Genomic DNA, 15780 nt, shown 5'->3' on the forward strand with positions numbered 1-15780 from the left:
GCGGGGCTGAAGTCCTGGGCCCTCCGTGTCACCGTCCCGGGCTTTGGGAATGGCCTCCCTGGCCCCCCGGCCAGCACTCCCTGCCCAGGAAGGAAGCGGAATGCATGGAGCTCTGTGTCACCCCCTCCAGGTAAGGTTGGGGAAGGGGCCTGTCTCCCCTTTTCCTGCAGCCCTCAGGCCTGCTCCCTGGGGGTTCACAATATGTTTTGTCCCCTCTGTCCTGGGACTAGAGCCCAGACTCCAGGCTGGTCTAAGTTTGGAAGGGGGAGGAAGGGAGCAGCAGGTCAGAGGGGGTGAGGGAGGGGTGTGTGGGGGGACAGGATGTCTCTGAGCTGTCACACACACCCCTGTCCCAGGCCCAGAAAAAGGGAGGGACAAAAGGCTGTGAGAGAGTCAGGAACAAAGGCAGGAGGAGACAGAGAGACACCGGGGAGAGGAGGCCACAGAGGAGCCAGAGTGAGGGGAACCCAGAGACCTAGAGAAGGGGCGGGGACAGCAGAGTGTGGACGTCCTGGGCCACAGACTGCGGCGACAACAGTGGAGACAACGTGGTGACAGGAGCGAGGACAGGGAGACCCACCCCAGAAACCCGAGAGCTGGAGCGAGGGCCAGGCGGAGACGGCGAGGGTGGGGGGAGGTCAGGGCGAGGAAGAAGGGGTGAGCAGGCGTGAAAGGCACCCGCAGGCTGACCCAGAGCCGGACCCGCAGACGCCAGAGGGGCAGAGACGCAGAGCCAGGGAGGCTCCCCCGGACGCAGGGGGAGACCGAGGCAGACCTGCCCAGCGAGCGCTGGACCTCGGACCTGTGGGGCGCAGCGGGCTTGAGTGGGCCGGTCAGCCCGTGGGGAGCCCAGGCAAGGGGGGGCCCTGACACCAGGCCACCCTGCGATGGAGCTCAGGGACCCCAAGAGCCATGAGGATGGGGACCCAGACCCAGAGGTGAGAAGCGGGACACGAGGGAGGAAGAGAGACAGACCCAGAGGCAGATGCGGGGAGAGACGGAGGCAGAGAGAGGGTGAGGGCAGGGAGCAGGCCCGGAGGGGCCGGGGAGGCACGGAAGAGACGACAGGCAAACAAAGAAACATCGGAGATCCAGAATGAGACAAACCCGGGGACACACAGCAAGGCCACGGCGCCAGAGGAGTGGGCCCGGGACCGAGAACGGGCTGCTCAGCGTGAGAGGAGAACGGAGACAGGCAGGCGGCGCGGGGGGTGTGGGAAGACGCAGCCCCCGCTGAAGCTGGGCTCCACAGATGGCGGCGGGGGTGGGGGGTCTCTGAGGCAACGGCCCCTAACCCTGCCAGGACACGAAAGCAGGTGGCCTGAGGCTGGGTGAGTCACTGTGACTCATCCTCCTCTCTGGGGACAGTGACCCCACCGCCCGACCCCCCACATCAGGCCTGGAGCCGGCCTCCCCTCTGCCCGCAGCGGGCCCCAGGCTCGGCCTCCCCACCCGTGTCCCTCCCCTGCAGGAGGACACCGCCGCGGCCCTGCAGCGGCTCGTGGAGCTGACAGCCCCCCGCGTGGCCACAGAGAGGAACCTGCGCGCCCGGTATCGCCTCCTCCGAAAGCTTGGCTCGGGCTCCTACGGCCGCGTCCTGCTCGCTCAGCCTCGCCAGGGGGGTGAGTCTGGCCAGCGGAAGGCGCATCCGCGGGCCCCCGAGGAGGGGTCGCCGAGGCTGCCCGGACAGGGAGCGCCACGGGCAGGGGTTGCTGATGGGGACGCCGTGGGACCGGGGCTCTCAGAAAGTTAAAAGCCCTGTGGTCTTCCGAGAAACAGAGCCCCCACACAGAGGGCCTCGGAGACCGGCCTGAGTCCCCTCGGCCCCCGTCCCCCCCGGCAGGTCCGGCCGTGGCTCTGAAGCTGCTACGCAGGGACTCGGTCCTGAGGAGCACGTTCCTGAGGGAGTTCTGCGTGGGCCGCTGCGTCTCCGCGCACCCGGGCCTGCTCCAGACCCTGGCGGGGCCCCTGCAGACCCCCCGGCACTTTGCCTTCGCCCAGGAGTACGCGCCCTGCGGGGACCTCAGCGGGATACTGCAGGAGCGGGTGAGGCAGGCGGGCCCAGAGGGCGGGCTGCCTACGCCCGGAGCGGCTTCGTCCCAAACCCCATTCCCATCTCCAACCCCGACCCCCAAACCAGCGCCCGGCCCAGCTCCGCCCTCAGCCCCCAGACGGCCTCCCTATTTCTAATTCTCGGTGCGATTTCCTGCCTGACCCTAATCCTAATTAATCCAAGCCCAGGCTCGGGTGGGCAGCGGCTTGGGGATGGGGTGGAGGGAGGGTTAGGTCCGATGACGGGGTGGGGACTGAGACCCAGCGGGGCTTCTTCTTAACGCTGGGAGTGGGAGGGGCACGGAGGGAGCAGACCAGCCGGGCTGAGGGTTGATTGCAGATCTGGACCAGCCTGAAGAGCGGGGATGGGGGGCAGGGTGAGGCAGGGAGAGCCAGGATGTGCGTGCGGGTCCCGCTGGAGGTGGGCCGTGGCGAGGCGTCCTCTAGGAAGGAGACCAGCTCAGCTACAGCCATGAGCTTCTAGGAGCGTCTGAGTAGGAAGATGAGGGCGGGACCATCTTTGGGAATAGGTTTTGCGTTTGAGGTAGGGTTGGGACTAATCGGGAGGAGGAAAGGAAAGATAGGAGGACGGGTGGAAGGAAGGAAGGAAGGAAGGAAGGAAGGAAGGAAGGAAGGAAGGACAAATGGATGGATTTTGGATGTTAAATAGTTGCATAAATGATGAGGTTGCTGCGTGGCTGGTGGGATGGATGTGGAGTGGAAACACTGCAGAAGAGACTGTTGGATGGAGAACGGAGTGATGGATGGGCCGCTGGCTGGCCGGCCGCGCGGATAGACGTGTGTGTGGATCGATTGATGGAGTGAACTGTGGGAATTAGAGCCAGGTCTGAGCTGAAGATGGGATCTAAATTAGTATGGGATTAAGTATAAAGTATGGGGTCTGCCCTGGCTGGTGTGGCTCACTGGCTTGAGCGCTGGCCTGTGACCTGAGGGGTCACAGGTTCGATTCCCAGTCAGGACACACGCCTGGGCTGTGGGCCGGGTTCCCAGTTGGGGACGTGCAAGAGGCAACAAACAGATGTCTCTCTCACATACTGATGTTTCCCTCTCTCTCCTCCTCCCCCGCTTCCCCTCTGCCTCAACAATAAATACAATACAAAATAAATAAACTAGGGGGTTGTGTTCCCATTGGAGAGGGTCTGAGGATTCAGTTTAGAGGAGATGAGTAAGAGATGGTAAGGAACGGTTTCAAGCGTTAGGGTCAGGAGCAAGTCTGCTGGAAGCCGAGAGCCTCTGGTTAGATATGGGCTCTGGCCTCGGGCAGCCCAGCTGCGGTGCCTGTTGCCGCTGCGGCTCCCGTTGCAGCTGAGGCTCCCGTGGCAGCTGCGGGTGATCTGGAGAAGGTGCTGGAGGGAAGTTACAGGGACACGAGGTAGCCAGTGGTCTGGGGTTCTGGGTTCTTGAGCCCCAAGAAGCAAAACATAAAGAAGGAACCAAGCCACCCTGCCCTTCCCCTTCTCTCCTTGACCCCAGGGCCTCCCGGAGCTGCTGGTGAAGCGGGTGATGGCCCAGCTGGCCGGCGCCCTGGACTTCCTGCATAGCCGGGGGCTGGTCCACGCAGACGTGAAGCCAGACAACGTGCTGGTCTTCGACCCCGACTGCAGCCGCGTGGCCCTGGGAGACCTGGGCCTGACGCGGCCGGAGGGCAGCCCGACCCCGCCCCCGCCGGGGCCGCTGCCCTCGGCCCCGCCGGAGCTCTGTCTCCTGCTGCCACCCGATACGCTGCCCCTGCGGCCGTCCTTGGACTCCTGGGGCCTGGGGGTGCTTCTCTTCTGCGCCGCCACGGCCTGTTTCCCTTGGGACGTGGCCCTGGCCTCCGACCCTGAGTTCGAGGCCTTCGCCGGCTGGATGACCACCAGGCCCCGGCCGCCTCAGCCGCCGCCCCCCTGGGGCCAGTTTGCGCCCCCGGCCCTGGCCCTGCTGCAGGGGCTTCTGGACCTGGACCCTGAGACGAGGGGCTCCCCGCTGGCTGTCCTGGACTTCCTGGGGGACTGCTGGGGGCTGCAGGGGGACAGGGGGGCACCTGGGGGCTCAGGGAGTGTGGCCGGCAAGGACGAGGAGGAGGAGGAGGGGGGGTCAAGCCTGGAGGAGTGGACGGAGGAAGAGCAGGAGGAAGAGGAGGAGGAGGAGGAGGGGCACCAAGGTGGCGGGAGGATGGGGACAGATGGGGGAACTCCCAGACCAGGTGACTGAGACAGGTGGCCGGAGCCTGAGCCAAAGGCCCCTCCCCCGGCCTCCATGGCCACCTGGATGGAGAGACAGCTGCTCGGGCGAGGACGGGGAGGGGACACATTGCGTCTCTCCCTGCTGGAGGCTGGACTTGGGTGCACTAGTCCCCTCCCCGCTGAGGCCCTGGGGGCCCGGGACCCTCGTCCCCTCCTCTCTCAGACCCAGGGGTCCAGGCCCCCAGCCCCTCCTCCCTCGAGCACCCTGCCTTTTCCTTCTGTCCTGAATGTGTCTGCTTGAACCAAGGCGCTGCTTCCCCTGTAGAGGCGTTTCTGCGCTGCGGGGACGCGCTGAATGTGGGGACGGAAGAGTTCCGAGGAGGTCCCTCCTCCCCTCTAAGACCTCGCATGACTCCCACTGTTCACGGCACCAAATCTGGGCTTGCAGGGTCCGACGCCACGGAAACCTCAACCTCCGCTCGCCTCTCCCGCGCCTCCAGTCCTGCGGGGGCCCGAGCCTGCCCGCACACACAAGGGCACGCGTGCACGCACACGCGCAGCTTCCCGCGCCCGCGGGGCTCCTGCCTCCAGAAGCGCCCGCCGGCGCCCTCTGCGGCCCCGCCGGGAACTGCACCCGAGCGCCGGCCGGGCCTCCGTTCTCTCCGGGCTCCGCTCAGGTGCTCCGGACCTGGACTCGGTCTCCCGTCCCTACGCCCGCTCGCTCCGGCCCCCACACTGACAGCGCAGAGCGCGTGGCGGGTGGCCGCCCCGGCTCAGGGCCAGGCTGGCTTGGATGGATCTCCAGCCACCGGCGGCACCCAACACGGCCGTCCTGCCGCGTGCGGAGGGCGCTGGCGGGGACTGTGCTTCCTCCTGGGACACTGCCCTGAGTGCTTTTGTTTAAAAAAAGAAAGAAAGAAAGAAAGTGCGTTCACTCAGCGCAATGCGCGTCCTGGGTTGAACCCTGGGGCAGAACGAGGTTGTTGGCAGACACACCCGGGAGATAAGACGCGTTTGATGGTGAACTTCTGAGCTCGGACACAGGCGCCCTTGGCTGACAGTCCCTGGCCCCGCGCGGGGGTGGGCCAAGGGGCGCGGGAGTGCTCCGCGCAACTGTTCTCAAGATCTCAAGTTATTCCAAAGTAAAAGCTGATTGAAAAAGAACTGAGTTCCCATCTGCCATGTCGCTCTAAACCTGAGCAGCGGGTGCAGCTTCCTCGCTCAGGCCGGGTCCCTGCGCAGCTTCGCCCCACCCGGGAGGCCTGCAGGCTCGGACTCGGACCCCCGCCCCCCTCCCCCCAGGCCCCTTGTCTTCCCAGTTGTCCAGCACCTGCTTCCCCTCGGCCCCAAGTCTGAGGTCATCTCTCACCGCATCGTTCTGGAATCCCGTTGTCTCATCCTTTCCCCAAAGGGAACCCAGTGTCTCTCCCCAGGACACCCCTCAGCAACACTTGCGTCCGACCTGTCAGTGGGGCACTGATGGGCAGCTGAGGGGCACAAGGCCGGGGCTCCGGGGAGAGATGACCTCATTCTCTACAGGTGGTCCGGCCTCCTGGGTCCGAGAGGGGAGGGGCTGGGGGCCTGGACTCCTGGGTCTGAGGGAGGAGGAGGCCGGAGGTCAGGGATGGGTGGATGAGACACTGAGCTCCTAGGCCGGGGACATTTGTCCGGCCACAGCCATTTCTGGTAGTCAACACACGATGTCGCTCTGTCCCTAGTGGGGTGGAGGGGGCGGGGCCAGGGGCGGGATTAGGACCCCTAGGTGGGGGCGGGGTCTTGCTCCTGGGCAGGCCTCTGCTGGCATGGGCTCTACGCACTGGACACTGACCACAGCCGGCAGCCGAAGGGTCAGGCAAGCCTTGGAGAAGGTGAGGTCCGGAGGTCAGAGCCCAGGTCAGGAGGGAGCAAGGGTTAAAGGGGCTGAAGGGGGCGGCACCTGAGAGGGAAGCCAGGCAGGTGGTCTGAGCCCTGGGTCCCTCAGGGGAGCAGGAGCTGAATGTTAAGGCTCTAGCGCGGTTGAGCGTTAGGGACACAGAGTTTGGGGTCCCAAGATGTGTGAGCTGTGTAGGGTACAGGAGAGACGGGGCCAGGGGCCCTGACCCCAGGATCGGAGTGAAGACAGGCTGGGGGCCTGGGCTCCCGGGTCCGCGGGAGGAGCAACCGGGAGCCCGGGCTCCTGGGTCGGAGGGAGGACCATCGGGGGCTCGTTGGCACTTTCCGATGTGCGTCCGTCTCCCTCTTCCTCGGAGGCCTCCGAGGCGCGGGAAACGAGGCGCGAGTTGGGGTGAGGTCAGGCCTGCGATCACAGATGTCCCTCGCCCCCGCCCCCACAGTCACCCGATGGCCCAAGGGTGAAAGATGAACCAGATAACTCGAGACACCCCCATCTTGTTTCCAAAGCAAACAGACTTGGGCCCAGGGGGTGGATGAGCAGCCTCTGTCTGCGAAGCGCACAAACAGGTGCTCTCTGCCCCCAGGGGCCGGGCCGGCGGGGCTGCGCACACCAGGGCCCCGGGGACGCCTGGGTCCCAGGCAGGGGCACGCCTCTGGGAGCAGCCCCCGAGCCCCCGAGACACCTTGGGTCCCAGTGTCACAGCCCCAGCCCCTCCCCCTCAGGCGCAGGAGTCCAGCCCCCCCTTCCCGCTCAGGCCCGGGTGTGGCCACCCCCTGTGCTCTGCCCTGCAGACATGCAGAGCAAACGGCCAGAGGGGCGGCAGGCAGAGGAGGGGGCCGCCGAGAACGGAGCTGAGGAGGACCTGGGGGGCCTCACGGCGGAGGAGCTGCGGCAGGGCCAGGAGGCGGCGCTGGCCCTGGAGGACATGCTGGCCCTGAGTGCCCAGACCCTGGTCCGAGCCGAGGTGGACGAGCTGTACCAGCAAGTGCGTCCCCTGGGCCGGGGCCGCTTCGGCCAGGTCCTGCTGGTCACCCACCGTCAGAAAGGTACCGGGGTTGGGGACAGAGGCGGGGCGCGGGGGTGGGGCACGGGCCGGGTGAGACCAGCCCAGGCTGCGGCGCCTGCAGGCCGGAGACAGCCTTGCCTCTGCCTCCGGCTGTGTGTTCTTGGGACGGACGCCCTCTCTGAGCGCAGCCGCGGCTGTCGTTGCCGGGAGCACGGGGAGCAGAGGGCCCCCACCCCGCGCCCTCACACGTGGCCGGCTCAGCAGCCACCCTGAGGGTGGTTCAGAGCCGGGCTGTGCGCTGGGCGCCTAGCAAGGCGGGACACCCGGCCCCAATCTGGCGTCTTCCGTCTCCCCCATGACGCTCGGGCACTGCGGGTGGCTCTCAGTGGAGGCGTCAGTCCAGCCTCGCCTACCGCGGTCCCCTGAGGGCTCAGCCCATCCTGGGTGGCGCTGGGGACCCAGACAGGGGCCTGTGGGCCCGCCTGCAGCTCCCGGGGGCTGCCACAGGGCTGGGAACAGGGCGGCGTGGCGAGCAGAAATCTATTTCCTCCCAGTCCTGGAGGCTGGAGGTCGGAGGTCACGGTGTAACAGGGCCGCCTCCTCGTGTGTCCTCGCACGGCCGTCTCTGTGTGCGCCTGTGCCCTAATGTCCTCCGATCGGACTAGGGACCACCCAATGCTTCATTTTACCTCTTTGAAGACCCCCTCTCCCAATACAGTCACCTTCTGCGACATCAGGGGTGAGGGCTTCGACACGTGAATTTGAGGGGACACGATTCAGCCCAGAACAAAGAAAGAAACACACCCGGACCCGGGTCATCGCAGGACTCGGAGGCGGAGCGGTGACAGGGCATAGGGGATGCGAGGAGGCTTCCTCCCGGAGCCGCCCCCGGCTGGGCTGGGCTGCGGAGGAGCCGTTGCTGTCTTGGACAACAGGCCGGCTGGGCAGGCGCAGCTCAGCCGAACAGAAGGGCCACGGGTGTGGCAGACGCACCCAGCTGCTGCATCCAGCTGTGGCGAGAGTGGAAGGGGGCGGGCCAGCATTTTAGGGGAGCAGGTGGCCTCCCTCCCGCACGCACGGCCCCCCAGGGGCTGAGGCTGCGCCCTGGCGGGTGGGGGGTGATGAAGTGGCAGAGAGAGCAGACTTCCGGTCCTGGAGACGCAGATCTCAGGAAGCCGTTTCCCTGTGGGATGGAATTCCTGAAGATTCCTTCATGGGATCTAACACCCAGTGCTAGGCACCCTCCCCCACTGCTTCCAACAGGGCTTTTCGGCTGGGGGTAGCTGGGCCCAGGGGCCACCGTAGGTCCCCGGAGGTTCCGAGTTCAGCTTCCACGGCATCCCTTCGTCGGCTCCCAGTCGGTGGACTTGAAGAGAGCAGAGCAGAAACTCAGATGCTACTGCTGTTCAATGCTATCGTTATTATTTGGGGCAGGCGTGGGAGGGAGCAGGAATTGGAGGAGGTGGAGAGGGGACTTGGAAAAGACTCTTCCTGGGGGGAGGGGGGGAACGGGCCAGCAAGGGCGTCTCCACACCTGTCCCCGCTGCCCCAGGTACTCCCATGGCGCTGAAGCAGCTCCCGAAGGCCTCCACGTCCCTCCGCGGCTTCCTGTACGAGTTCTGTGTGGGCCTCTCGCTGGGCGCGCACCCGGCCGTGGTGGCGGCCTACGGCATCGCCATCGAGTCCGCCGACTCCTACAGCTTCCTGACGGAGCCCGTCCTGCACGGGGACCTCATCGCCCTCATCCAGCCCAAGGTGGGTTCGCAGCCCCCCAGCGGGCCCCCAGGCGCCTCCCTAGGCCTCTGGGAATGGCTCTGAGCCGCCGGGACTCAGGGACCGCGCTCGCTGCGTCGGCCTGAGCAGGCCTTCTGGCCTCCGGTGTCCCCCCCCGACCCCGTCCCGGCCCCAGCACGCCCCGTGGGGCCCACCGGTCTCAGGGCGTCGCCAGTGCTCTCTGGGGTCCCTCACTCCACTGAGCCAACCCTACGGCCCCTGGATCCGCCAGCCCTGCTGCTGCGGTCACGCTGGCCCCCACCAGACCCCGCTGGGCCTCACCGGGCCACGCCAGAGTTAGAGGCCCTTTGTTCTCCCGGGCCGGCTCCCCGGGGCGGGGAGCGGCTGTACCCCGTCGTCAGGCCGGGGAGGGTCAGCGGCCCTGACGCGCCTGCCCCGCAGGTGGGCCTCCCGCAGCCGGCAGCCCAGCGCTGCGCGGCCCAGCTGGCCTCGGCCCTGGCGTACATTCACTCCCACGGCCTGGTGTACCGGGACATCAAGCCCGAGAACGTGCTGGTGTGCGACCCCGAGTGCCAGCGGGTGAAGCTCGCCGACTTCGGCCACACGCGGCCCCGCGGCACCCTGCTCCGCCTGACCGGGCCGCCCATCCCCTACACGGCCCCGGAGCTCTGCGCGCCCCCGCCGCTCCCCGAGGGCCTGCCCATCCAGCCCGCCCTGGACGCCTGGGCGCTGGGGGTCCTGCTCTTCTGCCTCCTCACCGGCTACTTCCCCTGGGACCAGCCCCTGGCCGAGGCCGACCCCTTCTACGAGGACTTCCTCATCTGGCAGGCCTCGGGCCAGCCCGAGGACCGGCCCCAGCCCTGGGCCGGCCTGACGCCCGTGGCCGACACCCTCCTGTGGGGGCTGCTGGATCCCCACCCCCGCAAGAGGAGCCCTGTGAGCTCCGTCCACGGCTACCTGGGCCGGCCCTGGAGGCAGCGGGAGGGGGAGGCGGAAGAGGTGGCTGAGGAGGTCGACGAGGAGGATGGGGCATGAGAAGGCTGGGGCGGCCTGCACCCCCGCTTGCCTGGGAGGCTCGGACAGGAGACTGGGCCCCACATCCTGAGGTCTCCAGGGTGTTCACGTGGTGGCTTTTGGCTTCTCTCCTGCCTGTGTCATTGCTTCCCTCTCTCTGTCTCCCTGTCTCCGTGCCTGGGCCTGTGGGGTCTCTGGAGTCCCCATACATCTACGCCCACCTGTGTCTCTCTGCCCCAGGGCCTTGGCACTTGCCGCCTCCTTAGCCTGCAGTGCCCTTGGCTCATGCCCTCACCTCCTGCAAACCTGAAATGCTTGCTCCGCAGGCTTCCTGGGCCCCCCAACCCTGGGTGGCCCTACAGGGGCCCCAATGCGGAGCTGCTGCTCCCGCCGTCTCCCCAGTGACGCTCGGTCCCCTCGCGCTGCAGGATGTACTTGTGGGGTTACCCCGCGTCCTGCTGGAGTGGGAGCTCCTGGACAGTGGGATCCCGGCCTGTCCTGTTCTCTGATGTGACCCACCCGGGCCGCCTTGGCCGTGGGTGGAGGGGGGCAGCAAAGGCTTGTTAGGTAAACAGACCCCGTGGCTTTGCAGCACCGTGCCCTCCCTTGTCTCTGTCTCCTCTCCCTGGGGCTACCCTTGCGCCCTAGCTCTTCCCTTCCCCCCGACGCTGGGCGACGCCCTCTAGGTAAGGGCCTTTCTCCTCTAAGCCCAGCCACACTCTGCAAATAAAGCCCATCTGGCACCGAGACCTCCTCACACCTGCTGGTCTGTCTGCTTGGGAAAGGGGAGGCCGTCGAGCGTGTGTGCGCATGCGTGCACCAGAGAGCATCTGCACGAGGGAGAGACCAGAGGGACGGAGACAGAGAGAGAGGAAGGGAAAGAGCCAGACAGACACACAGACAGAGACAGAAAGGGAAAGAGACATAGACAGAAAGAGAAAGAGACAGAAAGAGAGACAGAAAGAGAAAGAGACAGAAAGAGAGAGAGACAGAAAGAGAAAGAGACAGAAAGAGAGACAGAAAGAGAAAGAGACAGAAAGAGAGAGACAGAAAGAGAAAGAGAGAGACAGAAAGAGAAAGAGAGAAAAAGAGAGACAGAAAGAGAAAGAGAGAGAAAAAGAGAGACAGAAAGAAAAGAGACAGAAAGAGAAAGAGACAGAAAGAGAGAGACAGAAAGAGAAAGAGAGAAAAAGAGAGACAGAAAGAGAAAGAGAAAGAGAGAGAAAAAGAGAGACAGAAAGAAAAGAGACAGAAAGAGAAAGAGACAGAAAGAGAAAGAGACAGACAGACCGAGACAGAGAGCAGGGCAGAAACAGCCTCCCTTTGCCTGCGTGAGCTGGTGCGGGGGGCTGGCTCTGGCTGTACGTGTGTGGGCGAGGCTGCCCCGTGGGGGTCGTCCGGGCCCATTTCTGCAGGCCCGTGGGTGGGCGGAGGGGCGCACTGAAGGGAGCCTGAAGGCCCCGGAGCTGGCCCGGAGCAAGCACTTCCGCGTGCCTGCGCGTGCACGTGCGTCTGAGCCCCCGTGTGTCTGCGGTGACGGTGTCAATGTGTACGCGGGGACAGAATGGGAGCTGGAGTACGGCCCCCTGTGTGGACACCGGATCCGTCTCCCTGTGTCCACGAGGTCTCGAGTGCGTGTGTGGCAGGGGCAGGAAGGTCACCCTGGCCGGCGCCGCTGCCAGTCACCCGCGGGGCCCCTGCCCCTTCACACCCTCCCCTCTCTCCCGGCCCCTCTTGGCAGCCGCCCTGTTTGCAAACACTCTGTCTTCCTCTCCGTGCCCTGCTTGGCCGCCAGCCCAGCGCAAAGCTACAACTCGAGCTGGATCAGGTGTCACTCTCGGCCGGGCCCCGGGACACACGCCCCGCGGCCCGCCCCTGCTGCGGACACGAGGCGCTGCCTGGGGGTAGTGTGTGGCGGCCTGTGCGCGGTGACCCCAAGGGCCCTCGGAACCTGGGCTCAGTTCAGAGAGCCGGGGACACAGGCCCCTGTCCTGGGCAATCCAGGCGAGCTTCCCGGAGTCGGGGTCATGGGGGGGCACAGTGTGGGAGGGCAGGAGTAGGGCCTCCTGCCGCCTTCTCCATGAATCTGAAATAGCCCCAGCAATTAGGCCAAGAATGTGTCCCGAAGAAGCTGGAGGCGCCAGGAGAGTGGGGGGGCCGAGTGAGAGCTGAGTGGGGACCAGCGGAGGGCAGGGGGTGGCTGCAGACGGTGTTAATTGGTGACAGCAGCTGAGGATTAACTGGGAGGTGACAATGACCGGGATGGGCCGGGCACAGGGGGCAGGGAAGGACAGAAATTCCCAGGAAGGGCCGGGAGGGGGCGGGGCGATGCTGATTAATTATTAGCTAATTGATACCGAATGCTAATCATAGCACTTGGTGCTAACGAAGCGAAGCAGCTCCCCCTCAAGCAGCTTCCTGGCAGGCACACCTGCTGGGTCCCTCAGAGCCGCCCTCGTCACAGGCGGGCAGTGACAGCCCAGCGCTGCCAAGGCGGCAGCAGGTCAGGGCAGAGGTGGCGCTTGAACCTGGGCCGGCTCCTGTCCGGGCCTCGGCCCGTGAACGGTAGGGGTGTCCTGTTGCCATCATGCAGGGGACGGGCTGGGCACACGAGCGCATGAGTGTGTGTCACCACGAGCACGCGTGTGTCCGTGTGCGTGACAGGGAGTCCGCTGTAAGAGTGTGGAAGTGAGCGTACAGGCAAGAGTGTGTGTGAGAGTGTAAGAGTGTGAGCGAATGCGTAGGGCTGAGTGAGCAGGAGTGTGTGCGCGTGGGGGAGGGCGGCCGTGTGTGACAGCGTGTGGATAGGAGAGCGTGGAGGTGAAGGAGTGTGTGTGAGCATGAGCAAGACAGTGAGTGTGCACTTGCGTGTGAGAACATGAGACCGCGTGAGCTTTGGATGGACGGAAGCGTGTGTGGCTCAACGAGCACATGTGTGAGGCTGTAGGTGACAGCGGTGTGAGCGTGTGTGTGTGTGAGCGTGTGTGTGTGTGTGTGTGTGTGTGTGTGTGTCCATGCAGTGTACTCCCCTCCTTGGCAGGAGGCTGGAGTCGCGGCACCTAAATGAAGACAGAAAGTGGGGGCTGCAAAAGACCCACGAAAAGGCCACCATCAAAAGGCAGGTGACCGAGCACGCCAGCGAGGGTGCAGACGGTGGGACCCCCACACGGCGCTGGTGGAGCGGGGAAGGGGGGCAGGCGTGGGGGGAGTCGGCGCACAGTTCCTGCCCATGGTAGACACGGCGTTACCACGTGGCCCAGCGATTCCGCTCCTGGGCTCTGCCTGCAGAAATGAAAACATGCACCTGGTGAACGTAACAGTGTTCGTAGCAACATTATTCACAAGAGCCAGCCGCTGGAAACTTCCCAATTGTCCATCCACGGACGAACGGATGCATGAAATGCGGTCCATCCGCACAGTGGAACATACCTCACCCATAGGAAAAGCCCTGACAGGAGCTGAGTCACGGGCGAACCTTGGAAACATCTTGAAGGGAAAGAAGCCATCACCGGAGACAGTGTGATGCACGGCTCCGCTTACAGGAAAGGCCCAGAACAGGCAACCCTGTAAAGGGGTATCAGTGACTGTCGGGGTGGGGGGGCTGGGGACACACGGGGGAGGTGGCCGACGGGGACATCGCGGTGCTGCACAATCCTTGGGACACACGAAAAACCACTGAATTGGATGCGTAACAAGGGTGAATTTCATGGCATGTCAATTTCACCTCAACGAGCCTGCTTAAAACAGACAAACAAAAACAGGCATTTCCAAGGTTCCCCTACTGTTTCCCCCCCTCTCTGAGTCTCTAATTGCCATTGAAAAGAAAAGAAAAACCCTACCCCCCTCCCATAGCCCTGCGTGCAGGACCTGCCCACCGCTGCTCTCCCCGCTGACAGAAGACGCCCCGCGGGGAGCCGGCTCTCCAAAGATCCTCCTGAAGCCAGGAAGAGAGATCAGTCTGGGTGCAGCCCCAGCTCTGGCCTGATGCCCAACACCCCTCCCTGCACAGCACCCCTAAAATGCACCGGGCTGGTGACTGCCAAGGGGGTTCTGGGGCCCGCCCAGCTGGGGACCCCCACACTTGCACACACCACCAGTTTCTACATTCGTGGGTGTCTAGTGCAAAGTGAAAATGTGGGGTTTCTTTTTCCTTTTTTTTTTTTTTTTGGTTTTATTTATTTACTTGTATAGAGAGAGGAAGGGAGGGAGAAAGAGAGGGAGAGAAACATCGTTGTGTGGTTGCCTCTCATGCGCCCCCTACTGGGGACCTGGCCTATAACCCAGGCATGTGCCCTGACTGGGAATCGAACCAGCGACCCTTTGGTTCATAGGTGGGTGCTCAGTCCACTGAGCTACACTAGCCAGGGCTGGCGTTTCTTATTTAAAAAGAACAATGGCAAAAAAAAAAAAAAAAAAAGCTTTTTCTCTGTCACTTTTGTGCCTCTATCCCCTTCCTCTCTCTGTCTCTGTCTTTCTCTCTATTTGTCGTTGAGTGTGGCTCTCTCTTGGCCAGCCCTCAGGCAGGTGGGGGAATCGAGGCGCCTGCCTGTAGGCAGGAGGCCAGGAGTCCCGGGACCTTGCATGAGCCCCGGCCCCAGGTGCTCAGAGCAGACTTCACTGTCCCAGCAACTTCACTTACAAAACACAGTGTCAGAAATCCAGGGGCGGTCAGGGCAGCGGCCACAGATCAGAGCGTGGAGCCTGCGGCAGCGCCCCCCACAGCCTGCTTGCGGGACAGCATCTACCGGAGGCCCAGGAGCACGGCCAGCCTCGTGAGGCCTCTGTAAACACTGTGTCCTTTTTGGCAGCTCACTTGCGTTCAGTGCTGGTGCACAGACAGGCAAGGGATATCGGCGGTGGCTCAGGGGTGCCCGCCCACGCTGTCCACATGCAGAGCCGGATCCAGGGGGGCTGGGGGGGCGCCGAAATTCTGCTTTTCAGACCAGCTCCATCCCCGGTTGCACTGCGGGTGCAGGGACCTGGGAGGACCCGTTCTCGGGGCAATGATCCAATACCCTGGCTGAACTGTCGGTTACACGGGCCGGGGGCCGCTTTATTCCTTGGAGTTTTCAACGGGGACAGTACTATCTCCTGGGGGAAGTGACAGGCCTCGGTCAAACGTGCCACGCTCTGTCTGATTGAGGGAGCACCTGTGCTCCGACTTCGCTGAGAGCGCGCATGCACGTTTGTCAACTGCGAGGGTGCTTTCTGCCGCGCGGAGCACGCTAGGCCGCTGCAAGGTACTGCTCTCAGCTTGTTTGGAGCTGGCAGGCACAGCACTGGGCTCAGCTGTCCCGTGGGAGGTGTCTGGCGTCAGGGCCAGCAGTAGGTGGGGGCTGGCCACCCCTCCTGGCCTTGGGCCCTGGGGCCAGATGTTTGGGCTTAGCTGCTTGGCCAAACAGGGATAGAGTGACCAGATAATTAAGCACCCGCTGCTTCAGGGCTGGCAGGGGGTGGAGGGACCTTGGGCCAGAGGGCCCCACCGCTCCCACAACCCTGGCCTGTAGAGACGGGCCAGGGGAGTGACCCCCAGCGGGGCCCCGCGGGGTGACCCCGAGAGCCAGGGTTCACTTGCTTAGCTGCGAAAAGCAGACCTTTGCCTCCCAGCCAGGCGCCATCCTCCGAACCCCAAGGACCCAGGAGGGCAAGGGGAACGAGGTGGAGGCGTCCCCTCCGCCCTCCGAGGTCAGCGGTTATTTACGTCTCAGGGCTTAATGAGGACCAGGGAACAGCAATCCTCTGCGTGCTCCTAGGCCTGCTGGCAGGGCCGACAGTCCATCTATCAGGACCCCCGGTCATTATCCCCCCCCCACGGGTAACTGGACCCTGCTGGCCTTTGCAGGACCGCGGGGGCGCCAGCAGCCTGACCTTCCGAGACCTGCAAGCCAGGCTCG

General features: G+C 64.5%; 2 protein-coding genes across 2 annotated transcripts; both read left to right on the forward strand.

The window, feature by feature from the left end:
- The first annotated feature begins 596 nt into the window (after nt 1-596).
- On the forward strand, nt 597-5402 carry SBK3 (SH3 domain binding kinase family member 3). Its single transcript, XM_054588192.1, has 4 exons — nt 597-938; nt 1472-1622; nt 1844-2046; nt 3547-5402. The coding sequence occupies exons 1-4, from the start codon at nt 888-890 to the stop codon at nt 4264-4266; spliced, it is 1125 nt and encodes a 374-aa protein (XP_054444167.1). The 5' UTR covers nt 597-887; the 3' UTR covers nt 4267-5402.
- Nucleotides 5403-6041: 639 nt separating this feature from the next.
- SBK2 (SH3 domain binding kinase family member 2) lies at nt 6042-10654 on the forward strand. Its single transcript, XM_054588193.1, has 4 exons — nt 6042-6106; nt 6924-7178; nt 8691-8893; nt 9314-10654. The coding sequence occupies exons 2-4, from the start codon at nt 6926-6928 to the stop codon at nt 9905-9907; spliced, it is 1050 nt and encodes a 349-aa protein (XP_054444168.1). The 5' UTR covers nt 6042-6106; nt 6924-6925; the 3' UTR covers nt 9908-10654.
- The last annotated feature ends 5126 nt before the right edge of the window (nt 10655-15780 follow it).

The sequence above is a fragment of the Pteronotus mesoamericanus genome, unplaced genomic scaffold (genome assembly GCF_021234165.1).
Source record: "Pteronotus mesoamericanus isolate MK-2021 breed Mesoamerican mustached bat unplaced genomic scaffold, CSHL_Meso_final scaffold_128, whole genome shotgun sequence".
Taxonomy (NCBI): Eukaryota; Metazoa; Chordata; class Mammalia; order Chiroptera; family Mormoopidae; genus Pteronotus; species Pteronotus mesoamericanus.

What these genes read in the sequence shown, in the direction of transcription:
- SBK3 (XM_054588192.1), top strand. Translation starts at nt 888, where the DNA reads ATGGAGCTCAGGGACCCCAAGAGCCATGAGGATGGGGACCCAGACCCA. An exon ending in ATGGGGACCCAGACCCAGAG is followed by an intron (nt 939 to 1,471) that starts GTGAGAAGCGGG and finishes CCTCCCCTGCAG; the next exon opens with GAGGACACCGCCGCGGCCCT. An exon ending in CGCTCAGCCTCGCCAGGGGG is followed by an intron (nt 1,623 to 1,843) that starts GTGAGTCTGGCC and finishes CCCCCCCGGCAG; the next exon opens with GTCCGGCCGTGGCTCTGAAG.
- SBK2 (XM_054588193.1), top strand. Translation starts at nt 6,926, where the DNA reads ATGCAGAGCAAACGGCCAGAGGGGCGGCAGGCAGAGGAGGGGGCCGCC. An exon ending in GGTCACCCACCGTCAGAAAG is followed by an intron (nt 7,179 to 8,690) that starts GTACCGGGGTTG and finishes CCGCTGCCCCAG; the next exon opens with GTACTCCCATGGCGCTGAAG. An exon ending in TCGCCCTCATCCAGCCCAAG is followed by an intron (nt 8,894 to 9,313) that starts GTGGGTTCGCAG and finishes CCTGCCCCGCAG; the next exon opens with GTGGGCCTCCCGCAGCCGGC.